Consider the following 20,240-nt stretch of genomic DNA (forward strand, 5'->3'; position numbering starts at 1 on the left):
GTAACATTTCTTTTTTGTTCTTTTTTAGAATTTCTGTGTCTCCGCTTATATTGCTCATCTGTTCTTATATGCTGTCTACTTTATCCATTAGAGCACTTAGCATATTAATCATTGTTGTTTTAACTTTCTGGTCTGATAATTCCAGCATACCTGCCATTTCTGAATGTGGTTATGATGCTTGCTCTGCCTCTTCAAATTTGTTTTTTGTCATTTAGGGGCGCCTGGGTGGCTCTAGTTGGTTAAGCGTCAGACTCTTGATCTTAGCTCAGGTCTTGATCCCACAGTCGTGAGTTCAAGCCCTGTGTTGGGCTCTGCGCTGGGTGTGAAGCCTACTTAAAAATTGTTTTCTGTCATTTAATATGTCCTGTAATTTTTTCTTGGTAGTGGGACATGATTTACTGGTTAAGAAACTGTTGTAAATAGATGGTAAGGTGTGGGGGGAGGAGAAGCATCCTACAGTCATATGATTACATCTCAGTAAGTGGGTGTGTGTGAACATGTTTTTTTGTGTGTGTGGTGAAAAATGGATAACATAAAATTTACCATCTTACCCATTTCTAAGGTGTACAGTTCAGTAGTGTTAAGTATATGCATATTGTTGTGCATCCGATCTCCAGAATTTTTTATCTTGTAAAACTGAAACTCTGTACCCATTAGACAACGACTTCCCTTTCCTCCCTCCTCCGAGCTCCTGGGAATCGCCATGCTACTTTGTGCTTCTGTGACTTTGACTTCTCTAGCTACCTCCTATAAAAAAATTTTTTTTAACGTTTATTTATTTTTGAGACAGAGAGAGACAGAGCATGAACAGGGGAGGGGCAGAGAGAGAGGGAGACATAGAATCTGAAGCAGGCTCCAGGCTCCGAGCCATCAGCCCAGAGCCCGACGCGGGGCTCGAACTCACGGACCGTGAGATCGTGACCTGAGTTGAAGTCAGACGTTTAACTGACTGAGCCACCCAGGCGCCCCTAGCTACCTCCTATAAACGGAATAATTTACTTGTCTTTTCGTGACTAGCTTGTTTAACTTAGCATAATGCCTCAAGGTTTATCTACATTATGGCATGTGTCAGAATTTCCTTCTTTTTTAAGGTCAGATAATATGTCTTTATATGTATATACCACATTTTATTTATTCATTCATCTGATGGACCACTGGTTGTGTCCACCTCTTGGCTGTTGTAAGTAATGCTTCTGTGAACGTGGGTGTGCAAATGTCTCTTCAAGGTTCTGCTTTCCATTTTTTTGGGTATATACCCACAAGGGGAATGGCTGGGTCATATGGTACCTTTTTGAGGAACCTCCATACTGTTTTCCGTAGCAGTTATACCACTTTGCAATCCTACCAACACCATCCTAATGGGTGTGAAGTGATACCTCATTGTAGATATATATGTGTATGAACAGATGTCATGCTAACATTCTTTTGAGTTTCTTCAAAATGCTGTTTTCTCTTCTGCTATGGTCTTTATATAAGCTATCCCATTTGCTTGGAATGTCTGCCCTTGCCTCCTCCACCCCCTTTTCCATGTATTTAACATGTGTTCTTCCTTCAGATTGCAGCTCTCAGACCACTCTGTGTCTCTCCCTTGTGGCATTTGTCATAGCCTTGATTATATGACTGATGTCTAGTTTTCATCACTGGACTGTAGGCTCCTTGAAGGTAGGACCATATCTGTATTTACTTATAATTGCCTTTTAGCACCTAAATTAGTGCCTAATATATGACTACAACAGCACTAATAATAATCACTAGTACTGTGTAGCATTTAGTAGGTGCCAGACACTATTTTTAAAAATATGTAAAGTACTCTTTTTAGTGTACAGTTATATGCATTTTTTATAAAAGTAGGCTCCATGCCCAATGTGGGGCTTGAACTCACGACCCTGAGATCAAGCGTTGCATGCTGTGCCCACTGAGCCAACCAGGCACCCACCCCTCCACAGTTCTATGGAGGGTTACATTTTGACAAATGTAAACAGTTGTGTAACCACACCATATCAAAATATGGAACAATTCCATCACTCCCCGAAATTTCTCTGTGCTTCCCTCTCCTCTTTTTTTTTTCCTCCTAGTGTTACGGAGATATAAGCGACATATAACATGTAAGTGTAAGTTCAAGGTGTATGACACAATGGTATGATACACTTATATATTGCAAAATGATTACCACAGTGGGGTTAGTTAACACCTACATCACCTCACATAATGCCATTTCTTTTTCATGGTGAGAACTTTTAAGATTTATTCTCATCAACTGTCAGGTGTAAACACAGTGTTGTTAACTAAACTCACTGTGCTGTGTCTTACACCCCCAGAACTTTGGGTCTCAGTCTTTTATTGTGGGCCTTTGCCCCTGGACTGGCTTCACATATTTTTCTCAGTCCCCCGTCCCCTCTTAGATGGGACAGGATGTCTAGAATGGGCTGGAGTTGGGTATCCTCTTCCCCCAGGTCAGTTAGATTCGGATAAAATCCTGGTTCGTTATACCTTTGTTAAATAGTTTTTCCTGAGGCAGACCTTGTTAAGAAGAAAAGAATGCTCTCATATATTTCAAAAGAATGCTCTTGTATATTTCTTATATATTCCTTTTCCCTTCTCCCTGCTGGAAGCCTGAGGGGATTTTCCTCTGATATTTACTATGAGGACCTAGTAAACTCCTGGAGGTAAAACTCACAAAGTTTAGGGGCTCTGATAGCTGGGTCCCCCTGGAGTTTTTCTGTCTCCTACTTGGCCACACTGTACCTCCAGCAGTCCATCACTTCCAGTTCAGGTTTCCCATGGGACAGGTTCCCATGGAGGTTTCGGCTCACCAGTTTCTGTTCTGGCAAGTATAATTCTTCGTTATTAGTCTTTTGGTCTTTCCAGTTTTAGGGGCAGTGGTTTGCCCCATCACTCACTTTTCTTACAGATCTAAGAAGAGTTGATTTTTTCTGTTTGTTGAGCTTTTTATTTAATTAGGACAGAGTGACAATTTCTAGGCTTCTTATATGCCAGACTGGAACCCTAAAATCCAAACCTAAATTCTAAATTTAAATTATTTTAAGTTTTGTTTATGTTCATTTCACTTTCTGAAGTCCAAAGGATCTAAATTTGTTGTTGCTACTGACAGCTTGTGATGACTTATTTTCTTTGTATGTTTGGTAATTTTTGATTGGTAATTGAATTTTGGTTAAATCTTATCTGTGGGAATCCTTAGGTCCTAAATTGGGAATGTTTTCATGCTGAAAAGATTTGCATTTGCTCCAACCCAGAACCGTGGAGTGATAGAAGTCTGAGATAGCTTTAGTTTCCTCGGTGGGTCCTGCAGAATGTGTACGATTCAGTCTTTCCACCTGGAGGTTGGACCAAAGTTTGGGTATCTGATGGGGGGACCACTTGTTTGTTTTGTCCAAGACAGAGGGATTTCCTGTGATAGGGGACTTTCAGTGTAAAACTGGGACAGTTCTGGGCAAACTGGGATGCTGAGGCACCCTCATTCTGATTCCAGTGTTTATATCTGCATTTGTCCAGACAGTTCTGGACAAATATGTGTCTTACATCTGCATTTGCCAGATAACCCTGGCTTTCTCATATGTATGTATGTGCCTGCCTTAGAGATTTCTCATACTTTCCTGCAAGTCCAGCAGAAGATTAAGTCTGTTGTAATTTACCGAAGATCTGGCTATGTAGTTAATGGGCAGGCCTTTCAGAGCATCCTGGAAGTCTAATCTGTAATTTCACTTTTTGCTTAAGTTACTGTGAATGTTACTGTGTCTCTCCATAGTCTTCTACAATATAATTATTAGTGGTTGCTTAATATTCTGTTTTATGTCTGTACCAACATGTACTGAATCAATATATATATGAAAATGCTGTGGTAGAAATCCTTATAGCTAAATCTTTGCAGGATTGAACATTATTTCCTTGTGATAAATTTCCAGAAGTAGAATTGCTGAATCAAAAGGTTTGCATCATTTTAAGTCCTTTGAATTATATCACCAAATTGGTTTCCCATTTCTGTACACCTTATATGACACTGGGAATTATCATTTGTTTCGGTCTTTGTCACTTTGATAAATGAAATACTCTCCCTTTTTAAGTAAGGCACATGGCTTCGTACTAGTGAGCCCCATATATGATACCATAGTATTTCAACAGCAGTTTCAGATCTAGATTCACTCTTAGAAGTATCTTGCCCCCACTCACTCTCTTTGAAACTGATAATCAAGCTGTTTGTCTTACAGCCTTCATGTCCTTCACTCTATATACAGATAGATGCTCATGTTCTTAGAACTGGCTGTTGAAATCAGGCACAGAAAGTAAATAGGGAGTAGCTTTCCCTGAAAATGTGCCTCTTTACTGTTCTCTGAACACAGCAGTGGACCCACAGCTTCCTCACTTGAATTCTTTACTTACATGTGCTTCAATGCCTGTCAGCCTTAAGCTTCAGTAGGCCCAGATTCTGAGTGGTTGGTGTAGACCCAGGCTTTGTATGGAGAACCTCATCTGTCAGTATTTGTTTCCCTTTTTCTTAGAAGACTCTGGGGCCCTATAGCATACCTAGTACCTTAGTGAACACTTACTTAAATGCAGTACTGGTGGGTGCTGTGGGTGAGATGAAAATTGGAGTGTAGGACTTTGTTTTTTAGTAGGTGTGATGAATTAAGCAGGAAGATAGCTCTACCATGGGCAGAGGAGGTCCTTGCCACTTGAGTCTGTGTAGTGCTTTGGTGGACTGTGTCTGAAGGAACTGGTGCTATTCTGAATAAGACACAAGTTTTCTGAGGAAGGCATCTCTAAAATTGATGGTGCACGTCGATGGGAAAGTGATTTGATATGAATACACTTGTAGTAAGTGTGCATCTTTTGAGCAAGGCTTGGCATAAGCCATGCACACGTCTTTATTTTCTCAGTAGCATGCTTTGAGAACTGAGAGCCAGAGGATGATAGCACAGTAAAGATATTAGATCATGATTGAACTCCATTATCTTTGCTGGGGTGTTGTGACATTTTCATGTATGTAGTTGTTCATATGTAGGTGGCCATATGACAAGTCATTTCTGAGAGTATCCCTGACTTAAAAGGCAGTCTTGGAAGGCATATTTGAACTAGCCTCTAAGCAGCTATTGAAATGAATCAGGAACCAGTTAGAACCACCTTGGACTAGGTGGATATTCAAGGGTTGTGGAAAATTCCCCAGGGGAAGGAGTGTCTGTAATTAGAGGCAAGTCATTAGTGAAAAAGAAATGTAGAGTTCAGGGTCTGCTGAACTCTACCTTTCCAGCTGTGAAAAGGGGGCAGCCAGGGGAGGCTGGAGCATGGAGTGAGTCACCCTGGCCATGGAGCTGAGTCTAAGACAATAGATAAGCAGGACAGCACAGTTGCTGTCCCTCAAGTAGAAATTGGGGTGTGTTTAATTTTTATCACCAAGCAGGAATACTCATTTTCCTTTCCTTTCTTCTCTCCATCCCTAAACAAGTCTGTAATCAAAAACTTAAACTTCAAGGTGTTTGGAATATTTTACTCCAGAGTTTCTGCTGTGTTTTTCTTTCTGCTTTGTATTCATCTAACATCTATATATTTTTTCCTGAAATAGACTTTTTGCTTCTCATCTCAATCTTCTGCTTAACCATTCTCTTAAATTTTTATCCTTTAGAAAGAAATGTAACTTTATTCTGAAATTTTATCTCCATTTGTTACTCCTAAAGCTTTTTTTTTTTTTTTTTTAAATATTCATTTTGAGAGAGAGAAAGAGAGAACAAGCAGTGGGGGGACACAGGGAGAGAGAATCCCAAGCAGGCTCTGTGCTATCAGCATGGAACCTGAGGGGCTTGATCTCCTGAACTGTGAGATCATGATTTAAGCCCAAATCAAGAGTCAGACACTTAACTGAGCCATCCAGGCGCCCCCATTCTTTATTCTTAATATGCATTTTCTTTGTGGATGTCTTCTTAACTTGAGAACTAAAACAGTGTCTTTGGTACTTTATTGGGGTTTTCTAGATTGTGAGTGTACTTGTTAAGATTGGGTATAATAATTTTTAAAATTCTTTCCTAATTGATTTAAATTTAAGTTTTCTAAAAATCCCAAAGGATTGGTGCCTAATCTAGTTCACAGCTTATTAAACCTGTTTATTGTGAGATATATCATACAAGTAGAATATGTCAGATATATAGATAGTAAATAATAATTACAGAGTGAGCACCCTATAACCACCACCCCAATCAGGACATAGAATATTGCCAACACCCCAGCAACACCCATTCACAGTCTTGTACCCCAAGGTAACCACGGTATTGCTTTATGTTATAAAAGTTTTTAAAATGTTATATTATCTATGCAGTCTTAACTAATAAAATTAGTTTGGCCTGTTGTGAACTTTATATAAATGGATTCATATTGTAGGTATTTTTTTCATTGGATCCCTTTGTTCAACATTATGTTTGTGAAATTCACCCATGTTCTATATTGTGCTCATTTACAGTGCTGTGTACAATTCTGTTGTTTGAATATGACACACTCTATCCATTCAGGTTGGTTTCATTTTTTGGCTAATGTTAGTGATGCTGCTACTACAGCTGTGTGTCTTTCTCAGGAGCGCTGGTGAAGGATGTGTCTAGTGCACATGTTCAGGAGTGAGATTGCTTTTTGCAGAGTACTCTGATCTTCAGTAGTACTAGCTAATACCAAGTTTTCCAGAGTGGTTGCGTTCTTGTAACTTTTAATGAATATATTTCTATCAAAATTGTGGAAATGGAAAATATCTTCCCTAATTTATTTTATCTCTGATCTTTAACATTAATTCAGATGATTAAAAAATAAGCCAAAAATGTATTTTTCTCCCACCACCCCCCACTTAGTGAATTTTACCCATGTTTGTGGAAAGTAGGATTCAGATAGACCAAAATAAACTGTAGTGAAAACAACTCTAGTTAGAAAAAAAGAGTATCTAATTACAGATGAGGGAGGCAGAGAATTCAGCACAGGGCATTTTGCATAGTAAGTATTCAGCTAAGATTTGCTGATTGATTAATCTAGAAGTATCTAATTCCGACAGGGTTTCCTTCCCTGAACAACATATCATTCTGTCCCTAAATTGTATTTTTCAAAGTTCGGGACTCCTAATTTGTCAGTAAGAACTGGATAGTATGCAGGGTGCCTGGGCGCTCAGTCGGTTAAGTGTCCGACTTTGGCTCAGGTCATGATCTCATGGTTCGTGGGTTCAAGCCTTGCGTCGGGCTCTGTGCTGACATCTCAGAGCCTGGAGCCTACTTCAGTTGCTGTGTGTCCCCCTCTCTCTGTTCTCCCCCACTTGTGCTCTCTCTCTTTCTCTCAAAAATAAATAAACGTAAAAAAAAAAAAAAGAACTAGATATTATGGAAAGTTAGATTGGAAAGCATTTTATAAGCTTACTGACTCTTACACCACTGTCAGGTTATTAATTCAGTCAGACACATGTATTATTTAAGATTGTATCTCCACGAAGCAGGGATGGATTTTTCAGTGATATATAGAAATAGTCTGAAAATAAGCTGTAATTACCAGAAGCAGGTCTGGGCCTGTATTACAGTGTTTAGGGTGAAAAACATCATAATGCCTGGGGTGCCAGGTTGGCTCATTGGGTTAAGCGTCCGACCTGGTCATGATTTCACAGTTTGTGAGTTTGAGCCCTATGTCGGGCTCTGTGCTGACGGCTCAGAACCTGGAGCCTGCTTCGGATTCTGTGTCTCCCTCTCTCTCTGCCCTTTACCCACTTGTGTTCTGTCTCTCTCTGTCCCTCAAAATATAAATAAATGTAAAAAAAAGAAAAAGACAAAAAAAATCATAATGCCAAACTTTGGAGTATTTACTTTCAACCAGTTATCAAAAGATTTTGTATGAATAGTTGCTTTTCTTAATTTACTTGATTTTAAAATTAAGGTGAAATATATGTAAAAAAAACTTAGCATTTTAATCATTTTAAAGTGTGCAATTCAGTGGCTGTAAGTACATTTCCATTATTTTGCAGCTGTCATCACTGTCTATCTCTAAAAATTTTTTCATCATCTCAAACTGGAATGCTGTACCCATGAAATAATGGCTTCTCAGTCCCTTCACCCCCAACCCCTAGCGGCTATCATTCCACTTTCAGTCTCTATGAATTTGCCTCTTCTAGGTACTTTATAAAAGTGTGCTTATAATATTTGTGCGTAATTATGTGACTGCCTTATTATTTCACTTAGCACAGTGTCTTCAGGGTTCATCCATGTTGTAGCATGTGTCCAACAGAAAATTCTTTCTTCCTGAGGCTGAATCATATTTCACTGCACGTATATACCACATTTGGCTTATCTGTTCATCTACCTATAGACACTTGGGTGGCTTCCACCCTTTGGCTATTGTGAATAATGCTGCCATGAACATGGGTGTAAAATACTAGTGGAGTCCCTGCTTTCAGTTGAGTAGTCACTTTATATTTATTTATTTATTTATTTATTTATTTATTTATTTAATATTTCTATTTATTTTTGAGAGAGAGAGAGAGAGAGAGCGCGCGAGCGCCAGCCAGGGAGGGGCAGAGAGAGAGGGAGACAGAGAATCTGAAGCAGGCTCCAGGCTCTGAGCTGTCAGCACAGAGCCCGATGCGGGGCTCGAACTCGGGAACCTCAAGATCATGACCTGAGCTGAAGTCGGACGCTTAACTGACTGAGCCACCCATGCGCCCCTGAATAATCACTTTTTAATCTTTCTATACCAGACCCCTTTCACTTAGGAGTGTTGATTTGATAGTGAACTTCCCTCAGAAGCTATCTAGTGTATCTTCATTTTCTCATCCTGATAAGAATAGAAGACTTTCTGTTTATATCAATGGTAGCATTATAATGGGTGTCAGCCTTTCAGTAATTAGGATATTATGGTTGTGATTTTTTATTAGATTTTTGTATCCATTATTCATTTGAATCATCATAAAGTAGTATGTCATTTTTTCTTAAAATACCTGCTGTATTTGTTTAGCATATATAGTGCTCTATAATTTTAAAAATTGGGTGAAAAAGCATAGCAACCTCTATAAAAACACTTTTGTCTGCTTTTACTATGGAGTTTTATCCTACATACTTGGGTGTAATAGTTATTTAAGGCTTATATTTCAGAGAGTTAGCATATTATCAGTGATTTTCAAACTTTTTTGGTGTCAGGGCCACTTTTTAGTCTTCCAGATTGTTGAAGACCCACAAGAACTTTTGTTTATGTGTATATTAGCTATTGATATTTACCATACTAGAAATTAAAACTGAGAAATTAAAAAAGATTACTAATTCATTAAAAAAATAAACCTATTAAATGTTTTAAAAAATACGTGTCTTATGAAAAATTACCATGTTTTTTAACTGAAAACATTTACCCAGAAGAATAACATTATTTTACATTTTGGCAAAATATCTTTCATGTCTGACTTAGTGAAAGATAGCTGGCTTCTTATATCTGCTTCTGTATTCAATCTGTTGCAGTATGCTGTTTTTGTTAAAATATATGAAGAAAATCTGACACACAGATATGTAGTTGGAAAAGGAAAAAGTATTAAAAAAATTTTTTTTAATGTTTATTTTTGAGAGAGAGAGACAGGGTGCGAACAGGGGAGGGACAGAGAGAGAAGGAGACACAGAATCCAAAGCAGGCTCCATGCCCTGAGCTGTCAGCACAGAGCCCAACGTGGGACTCAAACTCATGAACCGTGAGATCATGACCTGAGCCTAAGTTGGGCGCTCAACCGACTGAGCCACCAGGCTCCCTAAAAGGAAAAAGTATTTTAATAGCCTTTTCAGATAATCAATCACGGGTCTTTTTTCGATACCATACCAAAACTTAACAAGGTTAGTTTCTGAAAGGTTAGTAGCAATATGGAATTTTAAACATATCAGTGAATTTTTTTGTACTTGGTTAGATTAAAATCCTCTTGTCTTTCTTGCCCCTTGGTAGCTCTTTTACTCAAGCATAATTTGTATCATCATGTGTCGGTCATTTGGAAAATACCAGTTCACCAAATTATATGAATTTTCTAAATACTGATATTCTATGAAATATGAAATACAGTATAAACAGTCCACATCTGTTAATGTTCCCTCCAGTCACATGCAGAATGTCGCTAAATCATGGGGAGCTATTAAGCTCACAGTGATAGATCCTGGTTTCCCCACAGTTCTGATTTTAACTTGAAAGCTCAACTTTTATTACAGGAGGCAAAGGCTGTCCATTGTTTTTCTTAAAGTGATGTGCTGCTTTTGTTCATATTCGAGAAGATGTCTGCCAAACACCCAAGCCTGAATTACCATAATTTGCCATTCATTCTTCCCAGTAAACATGGTATTCCACACAAAAGACCTTGGTTCAGCTTGCAACTTAAACTACAGCACAAGGGCTTTTCCCAGGGTCACTTTTGTACTTCAGTGGTCGGCGGGGGTGCCTTCTGAGTGCTCGCTGTTTTGAAACACAGAATATTAACCAACCATGTATTAGTGGTTGGGACTTAATAAAATTAATGATTTGTACTGCATCAAGAATATTCTTAAGTGAAGCTGGCGTATTTATTTATATAGTGGGCTCCACACCCATCACGGAGCCCAGTGCAGGTCTTGAACTCACAACCCCGAGATCAAGACCTGAGCTGAGATCAAGAGTTGGATGCTTAACCGACTGACCCACCCAGGTGCCCTGAAGCTGGCATTTAAAAAATTCCGACGAGTATTGGTACATTTTGGTACCAGTGCCTTCACTGGTGTGAAAGAGCTGAGGTTGACCCACTATTGCTTTTGTATCATTGATACAATTGTCAATATAGTAAGGAAGGCAAATAATGTCTTAGTATTATTATGAAAATAATTTTGACCCCAGGGACCCCGTAGGAGGATTTCAGGGGAACTGACAGCTTACACTGTCATATTTAATGTGGATGCTTTAATAATCACGGATCATGATGTTAAATAGTTTAAAACCTGTGTATATACAGCTGGGTCTTGAGAAGTTGTGTCTGCTTTTTCATCTGTGGCTGCCCCAAGTCAGAAGAAGGACCAAGGCTATTATACAGTGGTATTAGCATTTGAGGAGGAGGAACATGGCATTAATTTGAACTCTATAGCATTTGTTTTTACTTTTTTTCCTCAGGAACAAGTGCTTCCTTGAGAGGATTCCTGAGAGAATTTGGTTGTTTTGATTTATAGGCTCATACAAAATATATATACTGTGACTCATCTGAATTAGAGTATCTTAAGGAAATTACGTGTAGCTGCTTGCCTTGCTCCTGCCTGGCTCCTATAAACTTTTGCTGAATATCTAGTTTACACTGAGCTTATGCCAGGAATGAAAAAGAGTGGTTCCCAGCCTCCAGGAGCATAGAGAAGAGTGCTTGAATGCAGCGTGATGAGCGCTGTAGCAGAAGTTAGTGCGAGGTGCTCTGGGAAGCTTCGCAGGACAGGAGCTGTCGCAGGTGGTTTTAAAGGAAGTGTGCTGGTGCCTGGCAAGGAGTGGAGACATGAAGGAGAGGAGGACATAGTGCTTTGGGGGATAGGGAGTGGCCAGACGCCACGGTGGTAACACAGGCAGGGCTGGAGCTGGAGGCTGTGGCCGGAGAAGAGAAGGGTCTTGCTGGGATTTGATCTCATAGACCAGAGGTTCTCAAAGCCTGGTCCTCAGACCAGCAGCATGAACATCTCTGTGGAACTGGTTAGAAATTCAGATACCTGGGCCTGGCCTTTAGACTTTCAGTGGCAAGTATTTTGGGTGGAGGTAGTCTGTTTAACTAGCCCTCTAGGGGACTGCCTGGGCCAGGGGAGAACAGACCAGGCTCTTTAGGTGGCCTTGAAATTTAGAAAGGTTACCCTGAGTGCCCTCTAGAAGGTGGGACGGTGTGGGGAAGTTAGGGACCGTGTGTTTTTGTGGATGTGATGCAGGCCTGGACTGATGGCAGTAGGACGGAAGAGAGGGTGGATTTGCTGGAGATGGATTCTTTAGGACTTTATTGCTAGTCCTGTTGCTAGTCAGAAACTGAGAACACGGCTGCTCTTGGCTCTGTGACCTGCGAGCAGTCAGGGATGGGGCTTTTCAAGCCCCTTGCTTCTTGTGTCTTCAGGCAACATCTTTTACCCATAGTGAAAAAATCAATTCAGATAACTTGCCTGCACCTCTTCAGTCTCCTTTTTGAGGTGGCTATGCAACTATAACTAGGACGATGGCCCCTGGAGGGATAAAGTTGCACACGTGGGACCCAGAGTCTTAGAAAGGACGGCATGGTGTGAGAGAATAGAGGGGAGGATTTCGCTCAGACACGCCCAGCTCCTAGCAAGTTGCGTAAGTGTTACATGGCGTTCAGCCTCTTGTGTTGTGTGCTGTCCATAAGCTGGCTCGGTGTGCCCTTTTACTATGAGGGTTTTAGCAAGCAGTAGCTCCACTTGGCATCTGTATGTGTGTGTGTAAAGACGGGGCCTCCCAGTTTCTGTTCAGCTAGAACTTCTCTTCTTCGGTGTGTTCAAGTTCTTTTGTTCATATCCTGTTTTGTTTTTACAGATTTGTAAGACTCCAGGGCCTTCGAGCTGTGATCAGTCAGACGGTTCCTGAAACGGCTGGGAAAGAGGTGCTTTGGTGCCCATCGAAGAGCGCATGTCTGTGCATATCTAAGCCCTTGTTTGTACACGTACACGTTTACACAGGAAGACAGGCTCACTCTGGCGCACACTTGAAGAGTTTTACAGCTGATGAAAATTAATGCAAGACTCAGATGGAGCAACCTGACGCTGTGGGGCTCAGGAGCCTGGGGGGAGGAGGACCCTACTAGTGGTCAGTTTTCCACGCGCTCTTCGCGGTTGAAGAAAGTTTGCAGAAAGAAGAAAAGGAAACTTGCTCAGCTCAAGCCTCAGAAGCACCTCCCCAGGATAAAAAGAGGGCTTGGTGAGAAGGTGGCCGGCAGTGAAGTGTGGCTTCAAGCAGCACAGGAGGGGTCATGCAGTGAGTTTTGCACTTTATTTTCTAGTGGTTTCGGTGATTTGGACAGACTTCAAAACTCTGGACTGAGAAGTAACTCTGGCTGTGTGGTCGTGACTTCAGGAAAGCAAGGTCAGGTATGATGGGGCAAGTCTGAACAATGGACTGGTTCCTTTGCCTTTTTCAGTTAACTATGTTACTCGACATTTTAATTTATTATTTCCCTTTTCCTTTTCTGTATCTATAGGATAACATTTCAAGGTAGCGGTTGAAACCAGTATTTATAAAATAAATATCAAGGAACATCCAAGCAAAGCTGCTTTTCTTTGGACTGTACATGTGGCATTTGGAAGCAGTCTCTGAATGTGAGCAGGAGAGCGCCCATCAGAAAACATGCTGACTCTTTAGGGAACAGTCTGGAAGAACCCGACTCTTGCCTGTATTTTCATTTTAAGGGATTCCCTTCCCTGTTGAGTCCAAGAAGACTTGCATATAGGAGGAAGATTACTTGATGGACTTAATTCTGAGATTAGTCTTTTCCTTCAAGATGGAAAAATATGTGATCTTTAGGAGCAGAAAGGGGAGAGGCAAATAGGGAGGGAGGAAGGAGACGGGACAAAAGAGACAGAATTCTGTAGTGAGGCCCGCTTTTGGCAGCAAGAGGATTTAGGATTCACTCAAGGCAGACACTTGTGCCACTTAAAGAGCTTTAGAACCTTCTGGCCCTGCGAGTGAAGGGATTTTCTCTCTCCGCCTCCATGACACCAAGGAGTGCACTGGTTTATCGGGGGGAAGTCAGATGGAGCCCAGCTCCTCACCAGGACATAGCCACCTGCCTGCTGGGAAGTCAGGCCGGGCCCTGAGGTGGGAAGTTTCTGGTTCTGAACAGTGGCAAGAGTCTTTTTCTTCCTGAACTTGGACTGCTGTCTGCACAAACTCTGGTCTGTTTTTGCACGGTTTGTGTGCCTTTTTTCCCCTTTATGCAATCTTTTTCAGCTTCAGCAGCAGAAATTTGTTTAGTTGAGAAAACATGCCAGAGGGTGGCTTCAGAAAGAAGATGATCCCATGTGTTCTGTCTCTGCATCTGAAATTTTAAAGAGAAAATTCCAGCTCGAGGGATTCTTTAAAGCCTTAAGTTACTTGAAATCTATGTATTTGCAACCCTTTGTCTCTGGAATCATATTACACTAAACTGGAATCTCAGGCTGAACGAGAATAACCAAGTTGAGTTAAGAGAAGAAAACTTAGTTTCTTGATCGGCACATGTTAATGATGCTCTTCTTCCTCTAAGGACTTGAAAAGAAAAACGGACGCATGTTGTTTTTAAGCATTACCTTTTCTTAGCAGACTGCCATCATCTTTTCTAGAGGAATTTTTTCACTATGCATTTGGTGGATCTTTATAAAATACTGGCCTTCTGATTAGATCCAGGTCAGTCTTGATTAAAAGGGGTCAGGGAAAACAACGCAAGCCAACCACAAAAATCCAGTCAATCAACTAATGAAAAGAATTGGTTTAAGTTTCCTGGCATTCAGCATTACTATTTAAATAAAAGAGTTCACTGGAAAAAAGTATGTATGCAGCGGTGGAGCATGGGCCTGTCCTTTGCAGCGACTCCAACATCCTCTGCCTGTCGTGGAAGGGGCGCGTTCCCAAGAGTGAGAAGGAGAAGCCAGTGTGTCGGCGGCGCTACTATGAGGAGGGCTGGCTGGCCACGGGCAACGGCCGCGGCGTTGTTGGGGTGACCTTCACCTCGAGCCACTGCCGCCGGGACAGAAACACTCCCCAGAGAATAAACTTCAACCTGCGGGGCCACAATAGTGAGGTGAGCTGGGGCTTTGTTGCACTTTTGTCTGGTCACTTGTCGTGGTCTTTTTGAGCCCCCTCCCTGTGGATTCAGAATTTGCTTCATTTTCTCAACTTGCTGCCAAGGGAGACTTTTCAAACTCTGAATTCTGGTTTCTGTGTCCCAGTGGGAACATGTTAAGGTGGACACAGTTCCTGCTGGCCTGTGTCCCTCTCCGAGTATGTCCACTCTTTTGGATGCCCCTCACTCTCCTTTCCCACCGGCAGGGATACCAGTGCAGCTTTCTGCCCAGGCTGAGAGGTTAGACTAGATGACTCTGACCAGCGTATCATGCGTGTCAGCCCTTTTGGTCACCCTGTATGCATAGCCAAGAGTTACTGGCCTGTGTCAGGCTGGCAGTGCAAACAATGAAAGTAATGCCATCTTCACCTTACACAGTTAAGATCTGCCTTGCTCCGTATGATGGTTTAACACCTAGCATGTGTTTCTTGTACTTGGAGGTGCAAAAGAAAGGAATTCATTGGACAGAGGTGACGGAAGTAATTAATTGGACAAGAGCCATAGTTTTTCACATCTATTGGGTATATTCTATTGAGGATATTATGCGGTGTATACATACATACATACAGATACCTCTGGACTTCTAAAACATAAACTGTCACTACATGTGAAATTCATTCAACCAGTGTTTATTGAGCAATGTTTAAGTGTTAGGTACTGTCTTGAAAAGAAGAGATGTACGTACATAGCGTGTTAACAGGATTCATGCTTCACTGTTCAATGGCTTATTTGTTTTCTAAGGTGGAATCCATCATAAAGCGTCCATATATGGCTATTGAATAGTTGTTGTAAAAGCGGGAGAATATTTTTGAAGTACATCATACAGTAAAGTGTATTCGTCTTAAGCTTACATCTCAGTGATCATTGACCTGTGCAGTCATCCATGTAACCTCCAACCAGATCAAGATGTAGAACATTTCCAGCACCCCTCACAGGTACCTGCTGGCCCTTCCCAGGTTGTGCACCCTGCTGAGAGGTGACCCAGATAAGTTGGGCCTGTGCTTGAACTTTGTGTTAATGTAAACTTCATGCTCATTGATCATATACCCTTTGTGTCTGGCTTTTCTCACTCACTGTGATATTTGTGAGATTCATCCCTGTTGTGTGTGCTATTAGTTTGTTCTTTTTGATTGATGTTGGTTTTCCATTCAAGGAAGAAACAATTATTCCATTTCTATATTGAAGAGCATGTGGGTTGCTTCCAGTTTTTGGCTGTTATGGCTAAACCTGCTCTGAACATTCGTGTCTTTTTATGGATCTGTGCATGCACAGTGTAATTTTCAGGTCGTGGTACAGGTATACATTTAAATCACCAATTTTCCAAAGTGGTAGTGCCATTTTATGCCCCCACCTATCAGTATATGAAAGTTTCAGTTGTATAAAAAGCTTCTTTTGAATTTGAATTTTTCGTATAAAAAAGTTTCCGTTGTATAAAAAGCTTCTCTTGAATTTGAATTTGGTTGTATTTAAGGAATATTTTATGAATGCCTCTATACTTAACTGCACATACACACATGCACACATATACACATACATATGCATACATACACTTTTATGGATATGCCAAGCCTGGTCCTATTTTTGCACCACTGTGCATAGTGATGATCGACTTTATTTTTTTTTAATGTTAATTTATTTTTTAGAGAGAGAGAGAGAGAGCAAGCATGCATGAGTGAGGAGAAGAAAGAGAGGGAGACAGAGGATCATAAGCAGGTTCTGTGCTGACAGCAGAGAGTGGGATGTGGGGCTCGAACTCACAAAACCGTGAGATATTAACCTGAGCTGAAGTTGGACGCTTAACCAACTGAGCCACCTAGGTCCCCCAACGATCAGCTTCCTTAAACTTAGAGATTTGACAGCCACTTTTGATTTAAAATCATTTTAGCACTGGGTGTTGTATGGAAACCAATTTGACAATAAACTTCATATATTGAAAAAAAATCATTTATAACAATACTGAACATATTTAAGGATCTATACACTAATTCTAGTGAGAAAATGGTAATTTGCATTAAAGCCAATGAAAAGTCACTGCAGATCTTTTTTTTCCTTCCTTATGAATTCTTCACAAAAGGTGAGTTGGTAGATTTGTGATCCCTCCCTATGATATCATAATGATGGATGTAAAAGAGAACTGTGTTTTACTTCCCGGGGCGCTGGCATCTTCTCCCATTTCTGTTCCTTTGTTTCCATATGTCTGTTTCAAAAAGTTCTAGCCCTATCACTTAACTAGTTGGTGTGGTCCTCTCCAAGTCACTCAAGTCATTAGTTTACACAGTCAAATTGAAATAATAATTCTTTCAGAGTTGTTGTAAGAATCTATCAGAATATTTTTGAAAGGGCTTTGAAAATGGTGAATGCCATGTATGTAAATGGTGATATTGAGTATCTCCTATGCTCTATTTACTTAATTATATTCTTTCCAGTCCTTGTAATGTTACTTAATACCCTTAAATTCTGTTACTAGTCATGAGGCTAGAGACAGCATTTTTAAAACTTTTGTTTCACAGTTAAGATTTGAAAACACATATGATTTGAGTCAGTAGATGCTTATTGTATCTCTGTCATGTTCTGGGTGCTGTGTGTACTTGCCAACATGGGGCAGGATAAGTCATGGATTATGCCTGATGGAGTCCACGGTCTAGCAGTAAAGGTGAGGTGTGTACCTGGATGTCTCTTTCTTCATGTGTTTCAGTTAGCGTGGAAAGAAAGATTTGGGTCGTTCAAAGAATTAAGGCTGAGGTTTACCACAGATTTTGTTGTGAAGATGACCTTTGAATAGGGCTTTGAGAAATAGAATTTAGATAGTTCTTTTTCCTGAGTGATGCAGGAAGATTAAGCCACGTTCTGGCCTCAGAGAAGTATTTTCTCTCTTTGTGACATGAAGGTGCTGTGTTTCCCTTGGCTCCAGTCTGAGCATGTCTGTATTTACCTTATCACATCACGTGTATCCCCAGGAAGATGCTTTTGGAGTCTGGCTGGATGACAAGGACAAGGACCTATATATATGTATTATAATCCCTGGAACAAATCCTCCATAGTTGACAGGCAGTTGGCATTCTTTGTTCTTTCCCCACTTACAGTGTGGAATGTTTATTGTTTATATATACACTCTGGTTTGTGATGGGGATTTTATTCCTTGGGGCATTCTGTCCCCTGATTAATCCAATGGCAGAAGGTTTAAGCAAGGTGCTGCCTTCGTAGTCTGGCTGAACACAGTGCTCATATGTAGCTGTTTCTGTGGTTAGTGTGTCACCATGCCGGCTGTACTCAAGTTTGAAAAGTTACATACTCGTATTCATGACCTGAGTTAAAGATAATCTGTTAGCGATTCACTTCATGTGGCTCTTCTGGTAAAGCAAGCACCTCTGTGTATTTGTGTGGGTGTGTTTTAGCATGCTAGGTGACTGTGTCTGTCTTCCTTCCCTTTTTGGACTTTTAAGTGTCCACCGTGTAGGCACATCGAACTCAGGGAGCATGGACCGCGTGCTGTTCTTTGGCTGTAGTCAGTGGTATAAGGCCCTCTTCAGTTGGGGCGGAAGTGGCTCGGGGCTGCCTTTAGAACTTTGGGTCTCTGGTGCTGTGCACAGGAGATTTGAAAGTTGTATAATTAAAGATACGAATTGCAAAGCCACAGTCCCTCAGCCCTTCTTCTACTTTTTCAGCAAAACTTGTACTATAATAAAAATGAAACAAACGATAGGAACTTAGCTAATTTTATATACCGGAAAGGAATTTAAAATGGTAAAATGTGCTTACTAGAGTTTGGTGGTTGGTCCTTTTTTTTTTTTTTTTTAAGTTTATTTATTTTGAGAGAGACGGAGACTGTACGAGTAGGGGAGGGGCAGACAGGGAGGGAGGGAGAGAGAGAATCCCAAGTAGACTCCTCAGTCAGCGCAGAGCCTGAAGCGGGGCTCACACTTACAAAACTGTGAGATTGTGACTTGAACCGAAACCATGAGTTGGACCCTTAACTGACTGAGCCACCCAGGCGCTCCAGTGGTGGTTGATCCGTTTTTGTCTGCCAGTGTTAGTAGTCAAGATTTTCTGAGTGGGGAAAATGGGATAAGAGGATCTTCTTAGTGAGACTGGGGGGGGGGGGGGGGGAGCAATATATAAATGAAGTAAATGTGGTATTTAAGAAATATATTTTTGGATTTCCGAAATGCAGTCATAGTTAATTTTCGTGGTGAGGGATGTGTCTTCTTTTTTAGACTTGAAAACGTAGGTGGTGGATGTGCTGGGGTGCAGAGCGTCTCAGTGGGGCAGAGGATGATGCCTTGGGGGCCACAGTGGCTGGTAATGCCTCTGCGGGGAATGGGGTTGGGGCATGAGCTGCATCTCAGAGCCCCTTTGGGTTCTGGACACATTTGAGAGCCCATGCTCAGCAGGCCACTGCTGGGCTTTGGCCCCACAGTGACCAAGGAGCAGTTCCTGCCCAGGTGACCTACATCTCAGAGGACTTGATAATGGTTTGCATGGAGATAATGTTGGTGACAGTTTATGTCTGTTATTTTATTGAACTTTTGCAACGACTCTCTATAGCCCTGTTTTATCTTCTACATAGCTGAAGAATCTGAGGTTCAGAGATGTTCTGAAAGTTGTCCCAGGGATAGAGCTAGATAACGATGGCAGACCAGGGATAGAGTTCATGCCTGACTGTTTTTCCTTCTGTAAGACACTGCTTCACAAAAGGTGAGCCACAGTAATCAGAGAAAGAGTTATGAGTAGCTGGCATATGTTCTGGATGGCGAAGAGTTTGGTGAAGTTTTGGGGCATAGTGCAAGGCAAAGGCTGGACCCTGAATAGTCATGATGAGGAAGCAATAGTGATGAATGTTCATGGAATGAAAGAAGGCAATACTTTTGGCTTTGGTTGCACTCTAGGACCATTAGAAGACTGTTGTAGTCAAAAAGAAGTGTTGAAAAAAATCAAATGTGGGTATAAAGGTGATGATTTTGTTCAGTGCATTTTTCCACCAAGGTAGAAATCTGAGTTGACAGTATTGACTTAACTTATTTTTGAATTTATTTAGTTAATTTAATTTTTATTATATATTTATAACATTATGTGTATTTGTAATTATTTTTTAAAAGTTTATTTTGAGAGAGTGAGTGTGAGCCAGGGGAGGGGCAGAGAGAGAGAATCCCAAGCAGGCTCTGCACTGACAGCTCAGAGCCTGAGGCAGGGCTCAATCTCAGGACTGTGAGATCATGATGGGAGCTGAAATAATAGTCATGTGCTCAACCAACTGAGCCACCCAGGTGCCCCTATTTATGTATTTATAGTTTTAATTTATTATGGAAATAATAGTCTTCAAGAAGTAGCATCTAAACATGTCACTGTGATACTGTGATAGTGTATGAATGGCCCTAGTTAGATTTTCTTTCTTTCTTTCTTTCTTTCTTTCTTTCTTTCTTTCTTTCTTTCTTTCTTTCTT

General features: G+C 40.9%; 1 protein-coding gene across 6 annotated transcripts in view; it reads left to right on the plus strand.

The window, feature by feature from the left end:
* Window positions 1–20,240, plus strand: part of TULP4 (TUB like protein 4) — a 230,741-nt gene that overhangs the window by 41,358 nt on the left and 169,143 nt on the right. For 4 of the 6 annotated variants that reach the window (XR_007462886.1, XM_049654512.1, XM_049654510.1 and 1 more), the window contains exon 2: window positions 12,520–14,758. Coding sequence is in view for 5 of the 6 variants with exons in the window: in XM_049654512.1 (XP_049510469.1) it covers window positions 14,507–14,758 (252 nt within the window). In the remaining variant the exon portion in view is untranslated. The remainder of the gene's footprint in view (window positions 1–12,519; window positions 14,759–20,240) is intronic. The other 2 variants (XM_049654508.1, XM_049654509.1) reach the window with 2 other exon arrangements.

This window comes from Panthera uncia (genome assembly GCF_023721935.1).
Source record: "Panthera uncia isolate 11264 chromosome B2 unlocalized genomic scaffold, Puncia_PCG_1.0 HiC_scaffold_24, whole genome shotgun sequence".
NCBI classification, from domain to species: Eukaryota; Metazoa; Chordata; class Mammalia; order Carnivora; family Felidae; genus Panthera; species Panthera uncia.